Raw genomic sequence first — 25,683 nt, 5'->3', positions numbered from 1 at the left:
TCATATTTTCCCCGTCCCTCTTTCAGCGTGCCTGTGCTTTTTCTACTAGATCGTGCTGATTATCAACAACCGTTGAAACCAGTTTGATTTTTGTCCATTTGGTAGCCCTAAAATCTGGATTTTTTCCATGCCCAACCCAAAAGTAGTACTGGCTACTCGTGGACTCCTTCACCCTCGTGGACACATCATATGAGTGAGGCTGGGAGTCTAGGCTGGGAGGACGGTGCCCCAGCCACAAAACTGTTGGACACATCGCCCAACTGGTGTTAGAACAGTGTCTCTCCCCCTTTTAGACTGTGAGCCCACTGTTGGGTAGGGACTGTCTCTATATGTTGCCAATTTGTACTTCCCAAGCGCTTAGTACAGTGCTCTGCACATAGTAAGCGCTCAATAAATACGATTGATGATGATGATCGGGGGTGGTGGGGAGGGTCTTTTGATGGAACTTTCCAAGGCAATCCAGGGGAAGGGAAAAAGTGTTAGTGGTGAGCCTCTTTTGAGTAGTTTTTACATACATGACCTAGAGTTTGCTGCTAATTAGCCATTCAGAAATTCCATTTGTAGACCTTTTTCTCATAAATTTTCAACTAAGAGAGGTCAGGCCTCCTGGGAAGAAAAGACACGCTCCAATCAGGCCCTGATGAAGTTTGCCACCAGAGTTGTCCACACGCCTAATAAGAGCCACTGCTCTTGTTCACAAGTACTTTGATAGAGGTATTTTACTGTAGCTAATGTAACTGCTGAGTGTGATCATGCAAAACCTACTTAAAAGGCTACATCCTTAACTTGGTAACTTGTTTTGAGGAGTTTTATGAAGCTAAGTAGAGGAGTGAAGCTGATGAACTCTTGGGTCCCGAAAGCAACAAAGGTCAGGCTATTTCTCTGAAAAACAGGAGACTAGCAGCCTCATTTTTACAGAAGAAAATTTAGCCAAAGAGGGTCAGCTGGCAATTATTTGGGCGTACTGGTGAAAATATAAGAAGCAAGAGGAGAGGAAAAAAAACTAAGCGTAAACAAAAACCCGTATTTTCTTGAAAGATTCAATTTGCCTAGCTTTAGTATATTAATACTTTTATTTGAAATTCACAAGCAATGAATAATTATTTTTGTTTAATTCATTTTACAGTGGAGATTTCTGTAGGTTGCTTGCAGGAGGCTAGTCATTTTTTTCTGGCGCTGAAGCAGTGAAGGCATGCAGAACTTTGGCCTACAGAAATGACAGACAATTTAAGTATACTGTCTGTCAATTCATAGGTCATTTTCCTGTACACCATTTCTTCCCGTATTGCAGAGGGCCACTCATTGAAGCTTGCAGGTGGTAGGTTCAAACAGACAGAAGGAAGCGCTTCTTTGCGCAGCTGGTGGTAAACGGCTGAAGTCTGTTACCTCAGCAGTTTTGCCGGCCGAAAGGTCAGTAAGTTCCAGAGAGGTTTAGGTAAATTCATGGTTGAGGGGTCCTTCATCAATCAAATTTATTATTTAGTGGTTACCGTGTGCAGATCACTGTACTAAGTGCTTGGGAAAATACTAAAGTTGGTAGACATGTTGCCTGCTTACAAGGAGCTTTCTATTGAGAGCATAGTGCTTAGTACAGTGTATTGCACCCATTGGGTACTGAATCAATTCCATCACTGCTACTACTAATAGGGAGGGTTAGGGACATTGGATTATACAGCCCGAAACCTAATTTGGGTGTCAAGGATGGTAACTTCTTAGGTCCTTCTAAGCCTCCTGTTGCCACTACTGGAGGCAGAATATTAATAATGGCATTTAGTAAGCGATTACTATGTGCAAAGCACTGTTCTAAGCACTGGGGGAGATACAAGGCGATCAGGTTGTCCCACAGGGGCTCACAGTCAATCCCCATTTTACAGATGAGGGAACTGAGGCACAGAGAAGTTAAGTGACTTCCCCAAAGTCACGCAGCTGACAAGTGGTGGAGGCAGGATTTGAACCCATGACCTCTTGGATTAATCAATCAGTGGCATTTATTGAGTGCTTACTGTATGTAGGGCACTGTACTAAGTGCTTGGAAGAGTACAGTATAACAGAATCGGTAGACATTTTCCCTGCCCGCTACAAACTTACAGTCTCGAGTGGGATGAGAGAGGATAAGTTCCATATGAGCGTGGAACATGTTACTTATTTGTGTGTTCCCCAAATACTTAGTAAAGTGCTTTGCCACAAGTGAGCACTAAGTCCTGAAACGTAGTCTTGTGTGTTGGTTTATAAAACTTGCAGAGCATTTCATTTTGGGAAGTATTTCAGGGAACACAAGTATTCATCCTTAATTAGGACGTGGTTTGCAGATATCCTAAAGCACATTTTTTTTTTTTTAACGTGCATGATCCAAGTCAGATGATTCTCTGTAGAGGATCTGTAGTTTGCCAGTTTCCATCAAAAGTAACAGCCTCTCCACTGGAATTCAGCATAATCCACATGGAGTTGCTGTTACATATGATAACACTGTTAGTCTTGTTAAGTTATTGATTTTACTTTCCTGAATAATCAGTCGAATGAACTGTACAGCAGATTATGTGTTGGGATAGATCGGAAACCTGATCCTTTTTGATGTTGTTGTTGTTGACGGACCTTCCCTTTCTTTTATAGCCTATTGACTAGAAGGATGTATAGCTTTGAAGCACTGAGATACATCTCAAAGTGGAAGATTAGAATCCAGAGTCTAATTTTACACATTTTGGATCCCACGTAAAAAAAAAAAAAATCCCTAAAAATGATTTTCTTCAGACTTGGATAAAGTAGTAGTAATTTTTTTTAGTCTATAACATATTCCGTTTTAATTCAAAATCTGTTCGACTAGTGAAAAATCATTTTCAAGAACTAAAATCACCGTAGTAGTTTTAGAATGACTAAACTATTTGAAGACTTTTCCAGTACAAAGACAAATTCACATTACCTAAATTAAAACAAAAAACAGTTATTGATTGCATTTTGAAGGCTTCAGCCTTCATGTTGGTTGCATTTTTAAATTATAGTGGTCGTGTACATTAGGTCATTTCTCACTTTGTTTTCATTGATCTTTGTAGTAAACAGTCTGAACATAGCACTTTTTTTGAGAAATTACATAAATGTTGCCGTGCAAGAAATTGCAGCGTGTGCTCAAGAAATTTAAAGTTTGCTTTGAGAATTTAACTTTTGCTTAGACTCTCGCTGATGTATGAATCAATTACGCATTTATCTTCCCCTCCCCCCAACCAAATCCTCTTCTATTGATTCAGATGGTGTTTAGAGATAAATCATCTAAACTCTGATTTTTTTTTTTCAGAGTTCAGATTTGGTTTTAAGAAATTAGAAACAAAAATGCAGTGGTGTCTTCCTGAAGAATGCTGTACGTTATTGAAACCAATGCTATTAAGTTAAAAGCAATTAGCTACTTACCTCTCCCTTAAATATAGCATCGTGAAAAGGTTCATTCCTCCATGGGGAGTGACATTATCTTGTAGTCCCGAGTGGTACCTATTGTAAAGAGAGAGCAACAGGCAGTGCCGGGAACCGTTTGTTCATCTCCTAGCAATCCTCTTTAATGCAATTTAATTTCTGATGGCCCGCTAAATAAGCATTCAGCGCAGTCGGTATCAAAGTTTGTAATGATTGGCTGGTGTCATGGCAGCCTGAATTTACATCATAGATTTTTCAATATTAGAAACCTGTCAAGTGACACGTAATACAAATTCTTTTAGATATGGTCCTGGAATAAAGAGCAAAGTTTTATGGCAGTTCTTATGGCTTTGAGTAATATGGCACTTAAAGTCCAGAGATTACACGGTGATAAGTGAGTTTCTGCTGCTTTTATACTTGTTACATTGATCTCTAGGATTATGAATTATCTGTGGGGAGTAGGGCCGAGTAACAGCAAATAAATGAAAGGGCGAAGAGTTGAATTGGAAAGCAAGAACCTAAGTTTCAGAAGGCTTTGTAAATTGCAGAGCAGTTTAAAGTTTTGCCAAGTAAATGCAACAGCATTTTAAACATAAAGCGAAGTAGTGTTGAGCGAGTTTCACATTTTTTAACAATTCTGATCTTTTTGGCCCGCTTTTGATATTAATCAAGTTCGTTTCCACACCTTTTCCAAGTTAATATTGTACATTAAGTTGACTTTTGGATACCATAAAACTTGAAATTTTTTGGCTAATGATTGGCAAATCTGTAAATATTTAACTTTTTATTTCACCCAGTTCTATACATGTGTAATCAGGAGGATTGTAGGCCATTTTATTAATAATTTAGTGGATCTTTTTCAGTGAGGTAGGAATTTTCTCATTCAAAAAATTTCTCACTGTAGTTCTTTTAAAATAATACATGCAATAACTTTAGATTTTCCTTCTAATGTTCAGTACAGATCAGATTTTATAGAACTGTGAGACTAAGCTTGAATAAAATAAGAGGGAATACGTTTTGATAGGAGTTACCATGATCACTTGCAAGGAATCTGTTGATAATTTAAATGTATCTACATCATCATCATCATCAATCGTATTTATTGAGCGCTTACTGTGTGCAGAGCACTGTACTAAGCGCTTGGGAAGTACAAATTGGCAACATATAGAGACAGTCCCTACCCAGCAGTGGGCTCACAGTCTAAAAGGGGGAGACAAAACCAAACATACTAACAAAATAAAATAAATAGAATAGATATGTACAAGTAAAATAAATAAATAAGTAGAGTAATAAATATGTACAAGCATATATACATATATACAGACATATATACATATGTATATATACATGCAATGATGAATTGAAATTGAGGAGTGGGTTTCACAGTTTTCATAATAGTATAAGGAGAAGACAAACCTGAGTATGCTCCTTTGAAATTTGGAAAGGTAGATTATTGATCAGTCACTAGTATTTGAATGCTTGTTGGGTGCAGAGTACTGTATTAAGCACTCGGGAGAGTACAGCAGAGTTGATAGACATGTTCCTCGCACACAAGGAGCTTACAGTTTAGAGGAGGAAAGAGAAATTAAAATAAGTTCCAGGTATATACATAACTGCTTGGGGGACTGAGGGTGGGGTGATCATCAAGTGACTGAAGAGTACAGATTCAAGTGCGTAAGCGATGCAGAAGGGAGTGGCTATAGGGAAAAAGAGGGCCTTTTTAATCGGGGAAGGCCTCTTGGAGGAGATGTGATTTTAATAAGTCTTTGAAGATGGAGGTAGTGGTAACCCATCAGATATGAAGGGTAAAGGAGTTCCAGGCCAGAGGGAAGACGTGGGCAAGGGGTCGGAGGCAAGATAGACGAGATTGAGTACAGGGAGTAGGTTGGTGTTAGAAGAGCGAAGTGTTCTGGCTGGGTTGCAGAAGGAAATCAGCAATAATAATAATAAAGATAGCATTTATTAAGTGTTTACTATGTGCAAAGCACCGTTCTAAGCGCTGGGGAGGTTACAACGTGATCAGGTTGTCCCACGGGGGGCTCACAGTCTTAATCCCCATTTTACAGATGAGGGAACTGAGGCCCAGAGAAGTTAACTGACTCGCCCAAAGTCACACAGCTGACAGTTGGCGGTGCTGGGATTTGAACCCATGACCTCTGACTCCCAACCCCGTGCTCTTTCCAAGGTTAAGGTAGAAGGGGACAAGCCGACTGAGTCCTCTCAAACCAATAAAAAGGAGTTTCTGTGTGATGTGGAGGTGGATGGGCAACCTTTGGAGGTTCTTGAGTGGGGAGACGTGGCCTGAACGTGTTTTAGAAAGATGATGTGGGCAGTGGAGTAAAGGATATACAGGAGGATCAGCGAGGAAGCTGATGCAGTAGTCAAGGCAGGATATAATCAATCAGTCGTATTTAAGTGCTTGATTCAGTCGAGTAGTTTGGATGGAGAGGAAAGCGTGGATTTTAGCAATGATGTGAAGTTAACGCTACAGAGTTAGGCAGTGGGATTCCTATTTTTCCCCAGTGACCCTAACTGTTCTGACCCCAGATTTTTATTTGCTGAGAACTAAGTTGGTTTCAATAGGAAAATTAGGAAACTGTTTACAAATAATGTCTCCTCAACTATTCTGAAATCCCATGTGGTAAAAAAAATCTAAAAATCCTGACCAGGGCATCAAAGATGGAGGTTCTTTACGAACCTGCAAGCCTAAATAAGTGGAGCACATTCCTTCCAGGTTCAGGGATTACGGTAATATGCCACCAGACCTGTGGAAACGAAGAACAGGAGCCCAGTTTTCTTCCTCTCCCTAGTCTTGGTGTGCCAGACTGAGAATCTTTCCGCTACCGCCAGAGCTTCAGTCTTGGTGCAGAGATGTCCCGGAGGGTCTCACTTCACCCCAACCCTGGAAAGCTCCCTCGTGGATCATTAGGGATGGAATCTCGGCATTGCTGTTGACCTATTCTGAGCACCGTTTTCTTTTTACCCAGCCAAACTATCGAGCATGTTATTAAATTAGTGGAACAGCATGGCAGTGATGTGTGGTGGACACTCCCTCCTGAACAGCTTCTGCCCAAAGAAATCGTGGCTCAGGTAATAATAATTCTGATCAGCATTGTGGTGTTTGCTAAAGGGCTTAGTATGTGCCAAGCACTGGGGTGGAGTACTATCAGGTCAGGCAGTCCCAGTCCTTCATGGAGTCCACTCTCTAAGGGGAACACAGAATGGGTAAGCAATCCACATTGTACAGATGAGGAAACTCGGGCACAGAGAAGTTAAGTGACTCACCCATGGTCACACAGCAGGCAAGGGCAAAGCCAGGATTAGAAGCCAGGTCTCCTGACTTGCAAGGCCTGTGCTGTTTCCACTAGGCCACGCTGCTTCTCAGTAGGTAACTGCAGAATAATAATAATAATTATTATGGTATTTGTTAAGCACTTGGTATGTGCCAAGCACTGTTCTAAGCGCTGGGGTAGATGCAAGGTAATCAAGTTGTCCTACACATGGGGTTCAGAGTCTTTATCCCCTTTTTACAGATGAGGTAACTGCGGCACAGAGAAGTTAAACTGCCTGCCCAAAGTCACACAGCAGACAAGTGGTGGAGCGGGATTAGAAATGTGCAGCATTTAACAAAACAGGCCCATGTATTGCAACTCACTTTCATTCATTCATTCAATTGTATTTATTGAGCGCTTACTGTGTGCAGAGCACTGTACTAAGCGCTTGGGAAGTACAAGTTGGCAGCATATAGAGACAGTCCCTACCCAATAGCGGGCTCACAGTCTAGAAGAGGGGGACACACAACAAAACAAAACGTACTAACAAAATAAAATAAATAGAATAAATATGTACAAGTAAAATAAATAGAGTAATAAATATGTACAAACATATATACATATATACAGGTGCTGTGGGGAGGGGAAGGAGGTAAGGCGGGGGGATTCATTCACTCATTCATTCAATCATATTTATTGAGTGCTTACTGTGTGCAGAGCATTGCACTAAGCGCTTGGGAAGTACAAGTTGGCAACATCTAGAGATGGTCCCTACCCAACAATGGGCTCACAGTCTAGAAGGGGGGGGACACACAACAAAACAAAACATATTAACAAAATAAAATAAATAGAATAAATATGTACAAGTAAAATAAATAAAGTAATAAATCCATACAAACATATATACATATATACAGGTGCTGTGGGGAGGGGAATAATAATAATAATAGTGACATTTATTAAGTGCTTACTAGGCGCAAAGCACTGTTCATTCATTAATTCATTCAATCGTATTTATTGAGCGCTTACTGTGTGCACTTAAGACAATATAAATGATATTTAAGTTTTTTTAAACCTATCACCTTCAAGCTGTTGATCCAATTACAGGACAAGTTGATCCAATTTTTTGAACCAATTTTAAAGTCAAATGGTTAATAAAAAACAGTTCAAATAGTAAAAAAAAAAAAAAAGCATTGCTTTCAGTTTAGTAGTGACCTGCAGTCCCAGTTTAAGCTGTAATTTCTAACAAACATTTAAAATTATGATCCAAGCTTTGTCCTGAGGCATTAGGAAAGTTAAGGGATTGTATGCATTTTGCAAAACCAGAATTGGTGTAACTGCAACTTGCATGGTTTGATGTCACACACTGCACTGAAAACTCTTTCTTTCGTGTCAGTTTAGGAGTAATTATGTCAACAGAATTAAGAGCCATACTGCATTTTGAATGCTCGAGCCTCTGCTTAGGAGTTGATTGTAGAAACCGTATGGCTCCTAAGAACATAACTGACAGTTGAATGCTTTTTGGTTTAGTCATTTGGTCATTTGGAGTTGATTTTGTAGGGAGGAAATTTAGTGAAAACTCAACAAAGGTTTTATTTAATTGAGGGAAATAGAAATATTTGGAAGTCTTGGGTGGTGTCTTGTATATACCTCAAGCATTCTTCATTTGCATTTTCCTAGAGTGGCGGGCCCGATGGTTTGGAATATGTACCGGGCCAGGATATTTTGGACATCTGGTTTGACAGCGGAACGTCGTGGGCTCATGTTCTGCAAGGTATTGAAAAAATGAAAATGGAACAGTATGGATTATCATCAAAATATTTTTTAAATTGCCAAAGCGTGGTTTCCCTCAAATGCAAAATCCCCTTCATTGCTTCCATTTGGCTTTTACAATCTTAAAATATTTGGAGATATTAGGTAGCATTAGCAAGGTGGTAATGATGAATATAGGTGATGAGGCAGACAAATGTCCTGAAAGGAAACCGCCCTCTTCGATGGTAAGGGATAGGGATTTAAAAGAGTAACGCTAAGCATCGCCTTGCAGGCATGGAAGAAGTACTGGACAATATTTTAACAGCAGGCCCGCTGACAAATCAGAGCATTATCTTTTAGGGCGAGGACCACAAATGTTATCAGATTGCTCACTTTTTAAGGACAACTAACTTCATTTCATTCTTACCTCCTTGGGAGGAAGTAGCAGATCAGATGTAGTTATCCCCATTTTGCAAATGGCAAAGCTGAGGTGTAGGCTGTCAACTGATTTTCCATTTATGTTCTTCGTTGCTTTGTCAGTGGCAGAGTTGATGGTTGGGACTAGATTTTCTGAATCTCAGTGTATTTCTCTTTCCAACAAACTGTATAAGAAACTAGCTGTATGTTTACGTGTTTATAAAAATATGCTGCTCTTTGATGATTTTGTTTTTCAGAAGTAGTAATGATCATGGATATTTTTTCCTGTGGCACATTCATTGACACCCTTAATTACCTTGGTTTGAAAATTACTTTAGTTGCCTCATCCAAAATCTCCTAACTTTTATAGGGTATAAAACTATTTTTCAAACTCAAAGCCCTGTGCAGGTAACCTTTTACACATTTACCTAAGTAGAACCAGAGGACATGTACTTATTATTACAGTAAAACTGAAAGGTGAAGACACTGTATAGGTCATAAACATTGCTGAACTTTGAATCAGGTGTTATCAAATCAACCAGACTTTGTCCACCTGTGTTAGTCTTTTATTTGATACCGTGGCACTACAGCGCAGCAGTTGCTTCATCAGAAAACAGCTTTTGAAATTTAGCAAAAAAGAACAGTGACCACAAAAAATTATCTGTAATAGATACTGTTTTATTTGCCACAAGCAGAGACAGGTCCACTCATTAGCCCGGTCAGAATCTCAGAGGAGGATAGTATCCGATTTAAGCGATTAAGTGGGTAGTTTGCCCTCGGCCAGGTATTTTATTCCCTGTTGAGCAATAGCGCTAACACGCCAGGGCCAGGGGGTTTTTCTGTGCTCTCTGGTCGGGCCCAATAGAGCCCAGCTTCATTTCCAGGGGTGGGGATGAAGACGCGTAGGCATACTCCCAGGGAGCGTATGGGGTTTTGTGCCTCTCCCTCTGACCTTTGGAGGCCAGTTGAGCTGTTCCACGCCCATCCTCATCAATCAATCAGTGGTATTTTTGGAGCGCTTACTGTGTGCAGAGCACTGTACTAAGCTCTTGGGAGAGTGCACTGTAACGGAGTTAGTAGACACATTCCCTGCCCACAACGAGCTTACAGTCCAGATGATACGTCATTTGTAACCCGGTCCCCTGCCTCACAGCTGTGGTAGACAACAGTGAAGACTGAAGAAACACTGGATCGAATCGTTAGGGCCCAAGCTCCTTCCCAGCCAGAGCGCACCGTGTTGGCCAGACTGGCCTGTGTGTCCTAAAATGCAGCATCCAAGTTATAAACCAGTACAAACCCAACCTCACCTCAGTTTCAGCCAGCCTGTGGCTGAACGGTTATTTCTCTGCAGTTAGTCGCAGGCCACTTGCAAAATGGTGATAAAGCTCTTCAGTTAACAAGACCTCTAACTAAACCTCCCCACCCATTCCAGTTTATTCCTGGGCTTGAACCCAGGAGGATTAAGTAAGGCAGGCTTTGTGTGGGTCCGGACTAGGCCCTGGATTTCCAGCCCAAGTAGGGTTCTGTTCCAAAAAAACTGTTGAGACAGAGGGGAACTTGTAAGATGTTGCCTGCTTCCATTAGTTCCTGCCCCTAGTAAGCAGGTGACCGGCACCTGTACATTTGAGTTTCCCAGCAAAGTATCTGCTAGAAAACAGTAGTAAAGTGAGTAAACCTCGACTTAGGTCTTGCACTTCAGCTGCAGAAAAACGAAAGGAATACACACATACCCTCAGAGTCTGGTAACCATCATTCAGGGCACGACAGAACGGTTGATTTTGTTGACGGTTTGAAACATCAAGAAATAACAAAGTAACGGAAAAGGCTAGTTTTCACCGTACTACGTGGTGAAAGCCCTTACTAAGAAGAGCAGGTATTGGTTACCTTCAGGGTCTTAGCTCATTTGTAGTAGAACTTCACCCTTTACCATGAAAATGAAAGCTAGAGATACACAAAACTGCTGGCTGGCGGTGTGCTATTTAGAGGGTTAGAAGCTGAAATGATTAAAGTGTTACTTCTGATGATTCTGCCTGATCAAAGAATGATGTTATGTTTCTTTCTCGATGTCATACCTGTGGAGGTTAATATTGAGTGAAACTGAGTGTGAATGCGTCATTATATTTATATTAATGTCGGTCTCCCCCTCTAGACTTTGAGGTTGTTATGGCCAGGGAACATGTCTGCTAATTCTGTTGTATTGTACTCTCCCAAGCGCTTAGTACAGTGTTCTGCACATAGTAAGCTCTCAATAAATGCTGTTGATTGATTGAAAGCAGTATTACACATATGGACTCAGTAACCTTGATTTATCCTTGGTGATAAGGAAGACAGTGATAGTGTAGGTCATCTAAATGCACAGATAATCAGTCTGGTTTCAATCAATACTTTCTACACCTTTACCTTCCCATTCGTGAAATAACTAAAGGCAGATCTGAGGAGGGGAAAAAGGAGGAGAAGCTAGCCCTAGGATTGGATAATCTGTAATTGGATAATTAGCCTCAGAATAATTGAGAGTTAATATTATGTCAAAATTGGTGCTTATCAGTTGCTTATTGAGGAGTGTCACATTCAGCATATCTGAATTTTGGTTAATCTCATATTAAATGATTCAGTATGGGGCGGGGGGGCAAAATCTTCCCCTTTGCTGCAAGAGTAAGTGACCTTTGTTTTCTGACTTAATTGTCTTCTATCATATTCGCTAATGGTTAATAGAATGAACCTGATAATTTTTTCCAGCATACACACCTGATTTCACTTTTGTGCTGACAGAGGATTTATAACAGGGACAGAGGTTTACTGATTTATGAGTATTGGCATCAAACATCTATTTCAATTAGAAGGCAAAGTCAATGGGTTGTAAGCTGAGAAAGGATTGTAATACAGCTTTTTCAATTAACGGAAGTCTTAAAGTAGTCTGGCAAAGTTTTAATTAACACTGTTCAATTCTACAATATATCTATCATGACTCAGTTTTAGTTTGTGAAATCTTTACTTGTTTTATATAAAAAGTAAAAGGGAGGTTAAGAAACCAAGGGATTTAGTAGGAAGATTTAACTTGACAATCTGCTGATGGGCTTTTTAAGTAGAAAAGTTATATTTAGGAATGTATCTAAAAGTTGTTAAAAGGAAGAGTAAATATTTAAAAATATAATGTTTGGTTGTCTATGAATTAGATGATATTGAGGATCTGCTGGTTCTGACAAAAGTCAGTATTCATTTTATGAACAGAAGTTTTTCCAAATGTTTTTAAATATTGCCTGTTTGCTGGAGATTTTAAATAATCTGTACAGTTAACTCACAAAAATAGATCTTATTTGGTTGCGGGGAATTGGTACAGGCAGTCCTCAGATTTATGATCCATTTGGTTCCTGAAAACTGACTTCAGTCGAATTGTAAGTGAGATCCAGTTAGTTCATAGAAAAGGTGTTATAAATGGGAAGTTGCCTCAAGTTTCTCAGCTTCCCCTCTGAGACCCTTCAGAAGCGTCAGAAGGGCTCATCTTGGCCTTGTGATTTAGTTAGCGTGGCATACTGATCTAAAATCACCCCAAGTATTGTGCCCCCAATTTGATCCGGTTTCCTGGAGCTGTCGGCTACAAAAGCAGACAGAATTAAGACTTCATTGAGAGGCTAAGTTATCTCCCTTTCATCTGGGTACAATTTTATACTGTGATCAAATGCCCACCCTGATTCTTCAGCCTTTCCATTTTTGACATTCTGGAAAAATCATTTAACAGTGGTGGCATCCCTCGTGAGCAGCTCCTCGTACTCCTTTGTAGCCTCTAGATAGCCTACTGGCACTTATGATTTCACTCTTGCTCTCGTCCTCTTTCTTTACTCAGATGAGTTTTCCAGATTTAAAAGGGTGATTTCTACTTTCCTCTGAGGATCACTACTTTGCCATTTAGCCCTGCAGAGATTCCAGTTGATTGCCAGGTGTTTCTGTGTTCCGGTGCATATATCTTACCTGCTTGGTTTGTCGCAGTAGCCTTTTTAATTAACCTGCCCTTTTAGCTACTCATTTCAACATTTTTTATAGCTAAGATTCCCATTCTGTCATAGTTGAAATTAATAAGCTTGTATTGGTCTTTCCATGAGCTTTCCTTCCACCCAAAGATAATGGTTACAATCTTATGAACACTAGTTCAGAGTGGCTCTCCCACACATACTTCTGGAACCAGATCCTGCTCATTACTCAGAATTGAATGCCGTACAGTATTGCAAGCAGGGCCCAAGAGGCAGCAGCACCTCCATTCCCAAAGACTGGCTCGGACAAATGTTTGAGTAGGAGTTTAGGTATGTTTAAAATTTGAGGAGCTTTATCAGGGCAGGAAGGACCAGGATTGGAGAATCAAGCTTCACCTAAAACAGAATGGCACCCAAGTACTGCCACAAAAAAGTTATTTTTTTTAATGGTGGAAGAACAAATTAAGGGTGCTGCAATACTTGCTGTCCTTTCCCCTCTTTCTCTTCCTGCTCCTCTTCTGCTTCCTTGCCTCTCTGTCCATCATCATTTGGTCTCTTCATTCAGCATATTGATCCAGTTACAGGTAAAATGTCTTATTCAGCCCTGGCACTTCCAGCTTTATGCCTTAAAACAAGTTCAGTGAGTCAGTAATAGATATCTAAGCTTTTCTGCTGGTTTTGCTTTAGTATGGGTTTTTTATGGGCTGTTGATTCATTAAACTACTACCTTATCTTCCTGCCTTTAGAAGTATAGCTCATTGCCTTGGTGCTTAGATTAGGACTTTTACAGCTCTCTCTCAAACTAGATCTTTATTGGTTTTCTTAGGGGGAGAACAGTTACCACAGTTAACTGGTGAATTTCCTTGACCCTTGTAACCCAGTCCCAGGAAGGTTCTAAATGTTGCCTTCATTATGTGAAGTATCTCTGTGCTATGGTGAAATTAAGGAGCTAAAGGTCCGGTTTAGGGAGGGATTTGGGATCCATTAACCAATGGCATTTAGGCTTAGGGAGGGAACTTGGGCGTAGGGAAGTAACAGGACGATTCCACGGGAGTGAAGCTATGGAAACACTCATTCTCCAAGCGGAGCGGACGGTATGCCATCACTTCGCATTGGAGAATTAAAGCCCCAATGCATCGTGATGACTGAACTTCTCACCACCCTCAGCTTCAGGGCCTTCCCCACTCCTTCCCTTTCAGACATCACCCAAGATTCCACATCCTACTTCAAGACTTCCCTGGCTAGATAGAAAATTGATCGCGGGAAGCCCCTCCTCCACTCAGTTCCAAATCAGTCAATCACTCGTGTTTATTGAATGCGTAATATGGGCGGAGCACTGTACTAAGTGCTTGGGAAAGTACCATACGATAGAATTAGCGGGCGCGTTCTCTGCCCATAATGCGCTTACAGAGGGGAGACAGACAAAATTCCCATATTCCACAGTGGACAAAAAGAAAAGCTTGAACTCCAAGTAAGAAGAAAATGATTATGCCCTTTTATATCATTGTGGGTTTTTTTGGTATTTGTGAAGCGCTTACTATGTGCCAGGTACTGTACTAAGCCCTGGGGTAGATACAAGTTTGGCAGGTTGGACACAGCCTCTATCCTGCATGGGGCTCACAGTCTTTTTCCTCATTTTATAGGTGAGGTAACTGAGGCACAGAGAAGTTTAGCAACTTGCCCAAGGTCACACAGCAGATGAGGCAGAGCCAGGATTAGAACCCAGGTCCTTCTGACTCCCAGGACCGTGCTCTATCCGCTAGGCCATGGGGTATCTAAGTTAACGGTGTTCTTTTATATTGAGTGTCTGTGCCATCTGTTTTCTGTTGTAAGCACCTACAGGGCTGGGACCACTTACTTTTAGCTAGTTTTCTGGAGTGGAGCACCACATGTTTCAGAGCATTTAACGTACTGTTTGCTGGGAAATGACACAGCATTTTCACTTACCAGTAAAAAAAGACCGCTGTGCCTTATACAGGGAATGTGTCTGTTGATTGTTGTGCTCTGCTGAGCACTTAGTACAGTGCTCTGCACACAGTAAGCGCTCAGTAAATGTGATTGAATGAGTGCCTGAGTCATATGAATTTGAAAGGCCATTGCTGCACATAGTTCTGATTTACATTGTTCTTTTAAACAGTCCTTCTATAAGGCAGTACATCTTGTCTAATTACAGTCTTACAGCTATTAGTAATTTCCTTATGTTCAGAAAGACGTACCTCCTGAAATAGTAAGCAGGAGACAAATGTATAATCAATGAAGCCAGGGTCAGTCTGAGTCCCCGAGTCAGATCCAGAGAGTTTCCAGAAGTTAAAACGAGAGGGTTCCCTAGGCACCAAGAATTTGGGCTAACTGTTTTTGAAATCAAAGCTTTACGTTTCGAATCTGATCTTCTCCTTTCTCCACCTTTATCCCTCCCGTTTTTTCAGTCCTTTCGCTCACCTGTGACTCTCTTTCATGCTTTTCTCTCCATCCTCCCCAAAATACAAGAACCATCATTATATTGGGTCGGACTACACGTCTCTCCACCCAGGAGTTTCTCTCCAGTGGCGGCACACAAGATGCTTGATGGGTCTTGATGCCCCAATCATTAAAGATTAACACCTAATAACACTAATTGTCCTCCCTACACCCCAACTTTCCCCCTAACAATCTGGTCCTCTGGTCCCGGAATTTGTCCAAACTGCCCTTGCGTATTTGTGCTTTCAGACCACACAATTCCATATGTTTACCAAACTTGATGTCGGAACAAGCCGTTTTGCGCTTGCAAATAGGGTCAGTCAGGGCTTGTACTCTAGCATGGCGGGCTGTCCCCGGTGCTTTCAGCCTCCAGCTGGACCAGAGTGACCTGCTGTGCCATGTAGTTTTAAAAAGCAGTGAAATCAAGGTATACAAGCTCACCTAACAGTTGGAGTGGCTTTCCAATTTTTCCGATTCTCTCCAGTTGGAAACGTAACAAGAGTCTGTGGGCATTTAGTAGCTGCTGCTGTGTGGGACTCGCGGGCAAGAGAGGCTGGATGGAAGGGAGAGCCTGTCATTTCTATTTCTGCAAGCCAGTCAGTGGATTGGGAAACCAAATGCACACTTGAATGTCATCTTCTCTGTCATTGTAATGAATTCTCAAGGTCTGTGGTCCCCATTTTTTTTCCAAAGATACTGGCCAACGTGCAGATGTGTACTTGGAAGGAAAGGATCAGCTTGGAGGATGGTTTCAGTCTTCGTTAATAACTAGTATTGCAACAAGGAAAAAAGCCCCTTACAAGTAAGTAAACACACTGAACCAAAACTAGTCCTCACGCTTCCAAATAATAATAATAATAATAATAATGGCATTTGTTAAGCGCCTACTATGTGCAAAGCACTGTTCTAAGAGCTGGGGGGGATGCAAGGTGATCAGGTTGTCCCACGTGGGGCTCACAGTCATAATCCCCATTTTAAAGATGAGGTAACTGAGGCTCAGAGAAGTTAAGTGACTTGCCCGAGGTCACACAGCAGACATATGGCGGAGCCGGGATTAGAACCCATGACCTCTGGCTCCTAAGCCCGTGCTCTTTCTACTGAGCCATGCTGCTTCTCTGTCACTTCTTCACATACGTCACTTCTTTACATATACACACGCATACACATAAGTAGATAAGGAACTGAAATGCAGTTTAACGAATAGCCCTGCCAGTCAATCAGTCAGTGGTTATTGAGTGCTTGTTTATTGAGTGCTTACTGTGTGCAGAGCACTGTACTAAGCGCGTGGGAGAGTACAGTATAACAGAGTTGGTAGACTTGTTTCCTGCCCACAAGGAGCTTAGTTATGTCCCCCCTCCCATTTAGACTTTGAGCCCCACTTGGGACGTGATGATCTTGTATCTGCCCCAATGCGTGGTACAGTGCTTGGCACATAGTAAGCGCTAAACAAATACCATGATTATTATTAGTATTATCATTGTTAATACACAGAATCATGGTCAAGTAAATCTGTCCATTTAGTGTGTGTCTGAAAATGTTCTAACATGATGCTTAAATTTTTTTTTCCTCTTCTAGGCTAAACCAAGTATTTTGATTTTGCACGTGTCTATCCATAGTCCAATTTAAAGATGATTATTTTCACTGCCCTTATTTTATAATATTCTTTTCCTTGATTCTTCCACCTTCGAACAGTCCGCCTTTTGACAGCTACTAGAACTGAACTGAAATTTCCAGGCTATATTTTGATGTCCTATTTAATGATAGCATTAAGAGTACATTTGGCTAAAAGCTGCTGGAACAGAGGTTATATTATATTTGATCAAAACTATGGAAAAGCTTTGAATAGTGTGCTCCTCTTAATTTACCATGGTCAAAAGATCGCGATGAGATTCAGTAGAGGCTTTGCTTCAGGTTTGCAAAGGGTAGGTGAGGCCCCAATTATTTATAAACCAAAATGGAGCCAAGTAAGCTTGAATTTCCACCCTTTGCCAATTTGTTGGGGCTAATTTTTTGAACTCAACCCAGGCTAAGGTGCAGAGGATGGAGCAGGCTGAGAGATCCTAGACTACTGTTTTAAAAATGGTTTGCATTGATCTTGAATTGTATAATGTTGAACTCATTTTACCTTCAGAACTGTAGTGGTCCACGGGTTCACCCTTGGAGAAAAGGGAGAAAAGATGTCGAAATCTCTTGGGAATGTAGTTGACCCTGATATCATCATCAACGGAGGCCCGGTGAGTGAGTTTTACTAAGCATTTTGGACACTTCAGACGTGTCAAGGATTGAAAGTTTACTGTTAATGCTCTAAGACCCAGCTGCTTGAGTGCCCCAAAGATTCTTCGGTATTAGACCTCAACAAAAATCCCAGCACCGCATCAAGCGCTTAGTACAGTGCTCTGCACATAGTAAGCGCTCAATAAATACGATTGATGATACGAGAGGGTGTCTCGAGGCAAGCCTCCCTGGATTCCACACCAACTTTTGGTCAGGACGGGGCCCCCAAAGCCTTACATCGGCAGTCAGACCACTTCTGCGACTTCTTAGTCTGGTACTGCTTCCGGGTTGGAGTCATCATCATCAGTCGTATTTATTGAGCGCTTACTGTGTGCAGAGCACTGTACTAAGCGCTTGGGAAGTACAAGTTGGCAACATAACTTGGAAGTCATCACTCCCAAGATACGTGTGGCTCCTGTGGGTTTCCCGCTGCTCCCTGCCACAGGCCCGGTGAGCCTATCGGAGTGCTGCCGGGACCTCTCATCCCGGCGGCGTAGCCCTGGGGAGCCACCACGATTGCTCGCACGTACCAAATAGGCAAGGCAGCCTTGCCGCGGCCGGCCACCCTCCCCTCCCTTCGGCAAATGAGCCCGACACCAACCCGGCCTGGATTCGTTCGGCTCAGCCTCCTCGGTTTCCCAGCCTGGCTTCCGTCAAACACACCCATTTTCCCTTTTTTACCTCATCATACGCTCGAGCCGTGGGCAGGACCCGCCCCGGGCCCAGATTTCAAGATCTCTGCTGGGCCTTTCTGTCTTGATCTGTTGCTGGTAATGAGCTCCTTGGAAGGGATCGTGCCCTTGAGGTGTGCTCTGAGGATGCTGATAATTGGGTCTTCAAAACTAGAGCCCGATCCCCTGGTTCGGGAATGTTCCCTGCTTGGAGATGCTGGAATGCTTGCCTCATTTTCATCCATTCTTGCCAGTGTCAAAGTGAAGGGGCATGAGCATCCGTGACCCAAAGCACTCTGGGACCAGCCCCGTAGGCCAATTTTTAATGTGGTTTTTAGGTTTTTATTCCTTTCAAGAATAATCAAAACTCTTACAGGTCCTTTGACAGTTGGGTCTGTATTTATTTGCATTGCTGTAGTAAGTGAGCTATGCTAGATTCACACGCTCCAAAATAGGAAACTTAGCCTGCTGGGTTTGTAAAGGCAATCGCAAATTCCAAGTGTCTAACGCTAGTCCGCGTTTTTCTCGATCAAAAGGACCAGAGCAAAGACCCACCCTACGGCGCCGACGTCCTTCGCTGGTGGGTGGCCGAGTCCAACGTCTTTGCCGATGTGGCAATCGGCTCAGCTTCACTGGCCGAGGCCAGGGAAGATGTTAACAAGGTGAGAGTGGGGGGCTCTTTCGTGCTGCCTAATTTGTAATGGGAAGGATGCAGAACAAAACAGGTGTCCAGACAGATTTTAAGTCGAGGCACCCCCAAGAGGCCTATCGATTTGGACAGCCCCAGGGGTGGTGGTGGTGGCGGGGGCAGGGGGTGGGTTCCTTTCCCGATTGTGAGGCTTTGGGCCCTGGCTCCTGGGGCGGGACTGGATTTGAGATGGCACCGGGGGACCGGAGCGTGCCAGGGTGTACAGACCTCCTCCAGGAGGCCTTCCCAGACTGAGCCCCTTCCTTCCTCTCCCCCTCGTCCCCCTCTCCATCCCCCCCATCTTACCTCCTTCCCTTCCCCACAGCACCTGTATATATGTATATATGTTTGTACAGATTTATTACTCTATTTAACTTGTACATATCTATTTATTTTATTTTGTTAGTATGTTTGGTTTTGTTCTCTGTCTCCCCCTTTTAGACTGTGAGCCCACTGTTGGGTAGGGACTGTCTCTATATGTTGCCAGTTTGTACTTCCCAAGCGCTTAGTACAGTGCTCTGCACACAGTAAGCACTCAGTAAATACGATTGATGATGATGACCCCGGTCTGTACCCTCAGCACTGAGCCGAGAGCCGGTCGTGGGAGCAGGCGTGGGAGGGAGAGGGACAGCCGTGATCCCGGAGCCTGAGGGGATGTGTTTGCTCTCCCCGCCTTGGGTTGCTCTCTCCTCCCCTCCGTATTTCACTGAGGTGATATGTCAAGCGCTCCGACAGGCAGGAGCTGCCGGGAGAGGAAGAGGAGACAAATGTACTGTGGGTTTGAGGGAGAGGATCTGTCCTTTCCAGTTCCTTCTCCTCTTCCCCACAACCCTTTATTCTCCTGCCAAAATCCCTCTTGCTGCCATGGTCTCTCGTGCCCCACCTACCCCTCCCACTGACAGGGAGTCAGGGGCAGAGATTCTTCCTCCTTCTCCTCCTCCTCTTCTTCCTCCTCCTCCTCCTTTTCCTCCTTCTCCTCTTCTCTTCCTCTGCTCCTGGCTGTGGTACAGGTCCCTCCCCCGGCTTCAACCCTCCCTCCCTTTAAACGCAATAATTTGGACCCTCCTGATTTCCAGTTTAGAAAAATTCTATTAGAAAACTAGCGCATGCAGAGCAAAATTTTAATTAGACTATTTTTTGGGAGCCACCAGTTGTGAAAACATCCATTTCTTCCCCCCCCCCATTTACAGCTTAGGAATACAGTCCGCTTTCTTTTGGGCAACTTGGCTGGTTTCAATCCAGAGACAGAGTCCATCCCCACTGAAGAGATGTATGTCATAGACCAGTTCATGCTACACTTGTTGCAAGATTTTGCAAATAAGGTAAATGTGGGATAATAGGTAGTGAAAACTGGGAATGGGGGGCTATTGTATGTTTTGTACTTGGTGGGATAAACAGGGAAGAGTAAGTTAAGCGTACCTTTCAGAGGTATCTTTCTGAAAGAGCGGATCTTCACATTTTCTTCTGGCAATTTTATTTTCCCCAACGGTGCACTAAATTGTTGAAGGAATTTTAGTTCAGTGGACTAAAATATCAGTTACTGACCCCTGTCCTCGTCCCAGAGCCATAACCTCATCCCCATTGAGATGTCTCCACAATTAAAATATCAACAATTAAAGTTTGTCAGCACTGGGGTTTGAAGCGTTGGTTTTAGGCAATTTGCTGGGGGGGTTTCTTTCCATTTTCCTGTAAAGGTCAACCCAAGCAAGTGTATTTTGATTTGATCTCAGCATAAATCACATGTGCATGAAACAGGTGTCCAGAATGTTCCTGTTTGCTGCCGAAGTAGCCCTTGCTTTCAAATATTGTATTTGAAAGCTGTTTCCTCAGTTGTCATTTCTGGGTTTGTCCATTAAAGTTAAAAGCAGGTTTCTACATTCCCCACACCAGGTAAACTGCTAGCTCAGTGGAGGAAAAAAGGAAAGTGTCTGAGCAGAAGCTATTTTCAGAGCTATAGCATTCCCTGCCTTGTTCCAGGCCATAACTCCTGATGGGCCAGTAGAAGCTGTCCAGGGCCCCTGGCGCCCTCCACCCTCCTCGATTTTCATCCAGATTGATTGGCGACAAACGTTTTGCACAAGAGTCATCATCTGTCCTTCTGCTCTTGTCTCTATTTGGCTAGCCTACTGATCCCCATGTCAAAACGACCAGAGACCGTAAGCCTGTCGTGGGCAGGGAATGTAGCTATCGACTCTGCTATATCATACTCCCCCGAGTGCTTACTACAGTGCCCCGTACAGAGAAAGCTGTCAGCAAATACAATTGGTTGTAAAACTGGACCTCTCCAGATGGCATCTCACCCCTCTCTCCTTTTGTTTCTGTCCCCCAGGTTACGGAGGCCTACAAGCAGTTTGATTTTGGAAAAGTCATCCGGCAGTTACAAGTCTTCCAAAACAGAGAATTGTCCAAGTTTTATTTCAGCATAATCAAAGACAGGTACGAGTGCTTGCTGGATGAAGTCTAAGCTACTAACGCCTAGTGAGCCCTAGGTGTTGCACAGATTTGGAACAGTTGATCCTTCCTTTATCCCCAGTTAAAATGCCAGTGAAAAAGGCATGAGGTGGTATTTCTGTAAAGGAGTACATAGGTGCTATATGCACCCTGTCCTCAACAGAGATACACCCAAACCAGTTGCCCAATGATAGTGTCCCCCTACCTTTCTAGCTAGCCCTCCTTGCCCCCGAGGCTCTATTGGCCGAGCAGCTCTCCCTTCCAGCGGAAAGGAGCGGAAAGGAAATATAGGAAAGCATCCTATATTTTGGTCAGCATTGTTTTGAAATGCCATTAGACCCTGTTAAGGAGAAAAGGAAAAACAATACTCGAGAACAGATGATGATGGTATTTGTTAAGCGCTTACTAGGTGCCAGTACTAGTGCCAGTGCTAGTGTTTTTTACTGTATTTATTATTTTTTACTCTATTTAATTTGTACATATCTATTCTATTTATTTTGTTTTGTTAGTATGTTTGGTTTTGTTCTCTGTCTCCCCCTTTTAGACTGTGAGCCCACTGTTGGGTAGGGACTGTCTCTAGATGTTGCCAATTTGTACTTCCCAAGCGCTTAGTACAGTGCTCTGCACATAGTAAGCGCTCAATAAGTACGATTGATGATGATGATGATGCCAGGCACTGTTCAGAGCTGCCAGCTTTTTATTTTGATGGCAAGGACAAGTGGGGCAGGGATTTTAAGGGGGAGATGAGGCCTGGCAGGGCAGGCTTCCAGGAATTTTGAGGCCAGAAAGCTACCAGAGAATGGGGACGAGCAAGTCTGGGAGGCCGACTCCCACGGCCTCAGGCCCATTGTCCCCTTGGAGTGGGCACCTGTGTTCGAGTAGGTTATGCCTTGACCTTGATTTTTAAATACACCTACATGTAAATTTACCACCCCGGCTTAGGCTGTATTGCGAAGCGGAGAAGGACCCCAAGCGGCGCTCCTGTCAGACGGTGCTAGCGGAGATTCTGGATGTGGTGGTCCGCTCTTTTGCCCCGATCCTTCCTCATCTGGCCGAAGAGGTGTTCCAGCATCTCCCCTACGAGAAAGGTAAGACGTCCTGGCCGGCGCCTCTTAGGCACCCAAACTGAGGAGTTAACCTACCACTGGCTCAGTTGACCATCTGGACGGGTAGTCCTTGACCTTTTCCTAGCCAATGCCCCAGGGGTGCGGCTGCCCTCTGTCCCCGCATCTGGGTCTGGTGAAACAGAGGAGCTCTCGGGGTCTCCCCCTGCGGTCTCTCCCTGCAGGCCCTGCTTCTGGTTCTAAAAAAAAAAAAAGGGTTTGAAGGAGGCATGCACTGAAATATGTCTAATCGGTAGAAACTTAAAGCACCCACGGGGTTTGTTTCACCAAAGGGTGAAAATTACAACGCGCCTGAATTTGGGGGGGCTTTGCAGAACCCAAAGGGGTCTTCCGGACCGGCTGGTGCAGCACGAGTCCCATCTGGAAGAAACCTGGGTTGGAGGAAGCGGTGGAGGGCGCGTGTGCCATGAGAGATTCATTCCTTGGAAGCATCCCCGGCCAGAATGCCGCCCAGTTCAACGTGGTCATTGTCATAGAGCCTGGACTGCTCTTTGAGATGATGGAGGTAAATAGAACGGCGGCCGGGGAGCGCGTTGATTCGTTCGGGGGCTTTTGCTGGATGATCTTGCCTCAGAACGACCAACTGTACCGTGTCCTTGCCCCCCAGCTTGCTAAGAACTGAAGGTTCAAGTGATAGAATTGCATCCCCGAACGGTGGGGACTTTCATCCTGTTTGAGAAATTGGACCTCTGGCACTAGGTTTTACTTCTCCTGTCTGTGTCTGCCAACTCCCCCGCCCGCCACGTGTATTAGGAAGTAACAGTGGCAAATGCTCGTCTCTAGATCCTGCAGGCTGAAGAGACTTCTAGCACTTCCCAGCTGAATGAGCTAATGATGGCCTCCCAGACAACGCTGCTGGCCCAGGATCCCATAGACCTCCCAGCCAACGTCTCCGAGGTTAAAGGGACTTTTCTGATCAACTTGGAAGGTAAGGCACTCGGTGACACTGCTGCTGCGGTCCGACTGGCAGCCGGGAGGGAGGAATTTTCCACCCTGAAGTGGGTGCGATGGGCAGGCATTCTTGGAGTTGGCTTTTCCCTTCGTCCTCTCCAATCTGGAAATGAAGCCCAGAGAGTTAAGGGCTTCTTTTTAATCGTGGACTCGTGTGGCCTTAACACCCACACAGAGCCGTAGCAGAGGGGAAGTAAGGAATCGAGTTGGAGATTTACATGGACGGCTGGGGCACTAGGGACACCTTGTTAAAATTGAAGCACTGTCCATGTGGCTGTAGTGTGTTTTCAATATGTGTTGTACATGGGACGGTAGAGTGGAATCACAGCTCCCCATGTGATGCCCACGTCTGTCTGGGCGGAACCTACTATGGCTCTGGAAGATGATGTGTGTTCAGGAATGGTCCCGTCGGGGAAAGAGCCATAGCTGCTTTGCCCCCTGCGAAGGGTGGACACAGTTGGAGGATCAGATGAGCCAGTGGTAGATTCATTCATTCAGTCGTATTTATTGAGCGCTGTGTGCAGAGCACTGTACTAAGTGCTTGGGAAGTACAAGTTGGCAACATACAGAGTTGGTCCCTACCCAGCAGTGGGCCAGTGGTAGATGGTTTCAGGTCTCAGCCGTCCCGACGAGGCAGGGTCGGTTTAGTTTGTATTTTCTGTAGTTGGCTTGTAAGTAGCAATAGTAGTGTGGTGTTGGTTAAGCACTTAACTGTAATCGGGTAAGACAGTTCCTGTCACGTGAGGGAGAGCATGTCCTGAATCCCCATTTTACAGATGAGGAATTTGAGGCACAGGAGGCAAGTGGCAGAGTTGGGACTAATCAATCAATCAAGCAATCGTACTTATTGAGCGCTTACGGTGTGCAGAGCACTGTACTAAGCGCTTGGGAAGTCCAAGTTGGCAACATCTAGAGACAGTCCCTACCCAACAGTGGGCTCACAGTCTAGAAGGGGGAGACAGAGAACAAAACCAAACATATTAACAAAATAAAATAAAGAGAATAGAACCCTGTTCGCTAAATGCCAGTGATTGATTGGAACCTTGAAGTAAACAATGAACATACCGCCTTTTGGGTTTGGAATTCAAATTCAGCAGTGTGTCAAGGGGTGGCGAGGGGCGACATTGGTGAGCCCCTCCTTTAGCACTGAAATCTGGAGCTGGTTTTCCATCGTTCGGAACCGGCAGCTGGGCTCTGCGCTCAGGGCAGCATTTGTGTTACCACTGTAGCACGGCCTAGTGGAAAGAGTCCGGGTTCTAATCTCCATCCTGCCATTTATCTGCTGTGAGACCTTGGGCAAGTCACTTCTCCGTGCCTCAGTTCCCTCCTCTGCAAAACGGGGTTCCAATACCTGTGCTCCCTCCTGCTTAGACTGTGAGCCCCCTGTGGGACCTAATTATCTCATATCTACACCCATGTTTAGTTCAGTGCATACTAAGTACTTGACAGATAGCTCAGGCATCATTACTACTCACGGGCAGGCACGTAATCAAAGCGCAAGTGGGTGGGGGGTGGGTTCCCAACTCCATACCAGTGACTCATCGGAAACCTTCTGTTTCGTCCATAGGCGGTGATATCCGTGAAGAGTCGTCTTATAAAGTCATAGTCGTTCCAACTACCAAAGAGAAGTGCCCCCGTTGCTGGAAGTTCACGTCCGAGTCTTCAGAGACACCTTGCCCCCGCTGCCTAGAAGTTATCGCAGGGAAGTAACTAGCACCTCTCCGTTTCTAACAACTTAGCGCTAACCGAGCCAGCTTTGATAGATCTGAAACGTTCAGTAGCTTGAGCATCCACCTCCGAATGACAGGGAAGAACAGCAGTGGGGTGTGTATATATATATATGTTCACTATGGCTTGCGCTTCTACTTATTACCTAGTTTTAAAAAAGAGGCCGCATAAATGGTTGGGGACAGTGTCAATGCAAAGATTTCTTCCTAGCCCTGGAATACAGGAGTGATGAGGGCAAGAAAAATCTCCCTTCTTCTGGCTGGTATCGGGCCTTTGGCGTGTGCTGTGGTTTGTCTTCAGCCAAGGGAGCAGAGTAGAAACCTTCAAATGTTTTATATTTTGTAAATATTTTTCTCTGGCCTAAGAGGGCCCAGAGTTCTGTAATGTTTGAAAATAAAGACCTACCGGAGCAGCTGACTTTGGTTTAAGTTCTTTTAAGTTCTTAAAACAGGCCACAGACAGAACATGGCTGCCAAAAGAGGAGGCGTTTCTATAGGCCAGCATGGAAACCACATCCTTCCCTCTGGTGAGTGA

At 43.8% G+C, this 25,683-nt stretch overlaps 1 protein-coding gene across 1 annotated transcript in view; it reads left to right on the top strand.

The window, feature by feature from the left end:
- Nucleotides 1–25,566, top strand: part of IARS2 (isoleucyl-tRNA synthetase 2, mitochondrial) — a 42,211-nt gene extending 16,645 nt beyond the window's left edge. The window contains exons 13-23 of the mRNA XM_038760846.1: nucleotides 6,387–6,489; nucleotides 8,352–8,445; nucleotides 15,956–16,064; nucleotides 17,394–17,496; nucleotides 18,744–18,869; nucleotides 20,086–20,217; nucleotides 21,225–21,331; nucleotides 22,289–22,434; nucleotides 22,785–22,975; nucleotides 23,254–23,398; nucleotides 24,989–25,566. Coding sequence (XP_038616774.1) covers nucleotides 6,387–6,489; nucleotides 8,352–8,445; nucleotides 15,956–16,064; nucleotides 17,394–17,496; nucleotides 18,744–18,869; nucleotides 20,086–20,217; nucleotides 21,225–21,331; nucleotides 22,289–22,434; nucleotides 22,785–22,975; nucleotides 23,254–23,398; nucleotides 24,989–25,131 — 1,399 coding nt within the window. The 3' untranslated portion in view covers nucleotides 25,132–25,566. The remainder of the gene's footprint in view (nucleotides 1–6,386; nucleotides 6,490–8,351; nucleotides 8,446–15,955; nucleotides 16,065–17,393; nucleotides 17,497–18,743; nucleotides 18,870–20,085; nucleotides 20,218–21,224; nucleotides 21,332–22,288; nucleotides 22,435–22,784; nucleotides 22,976–23,253; nucleotides 23,399–24,988) is intronic.
- The last annotated feature ends 117 nt before the right edge of the window (nucleotides 25,567–25,683 follow it).

This window comes from Tachyglossus aculeatus, chromosome 19 (assembly GCF_015852505.1).
Source record: "Tachyglossus aculeatus isolate mTacAcu1 chromosome 19, mTacAcu1.pri, whole genome shotgun sequence".
Classification (NCBI taxonomy): Eukaryota; Metazoa; Chordata; class Mammalia; order Monotremata; family Tachyglossidae; genus Tachyglossus; species Tachyglossus aculeatus.
This window is presented reverse-complemented; position numbering and strand designations above follow the sequence as displayed.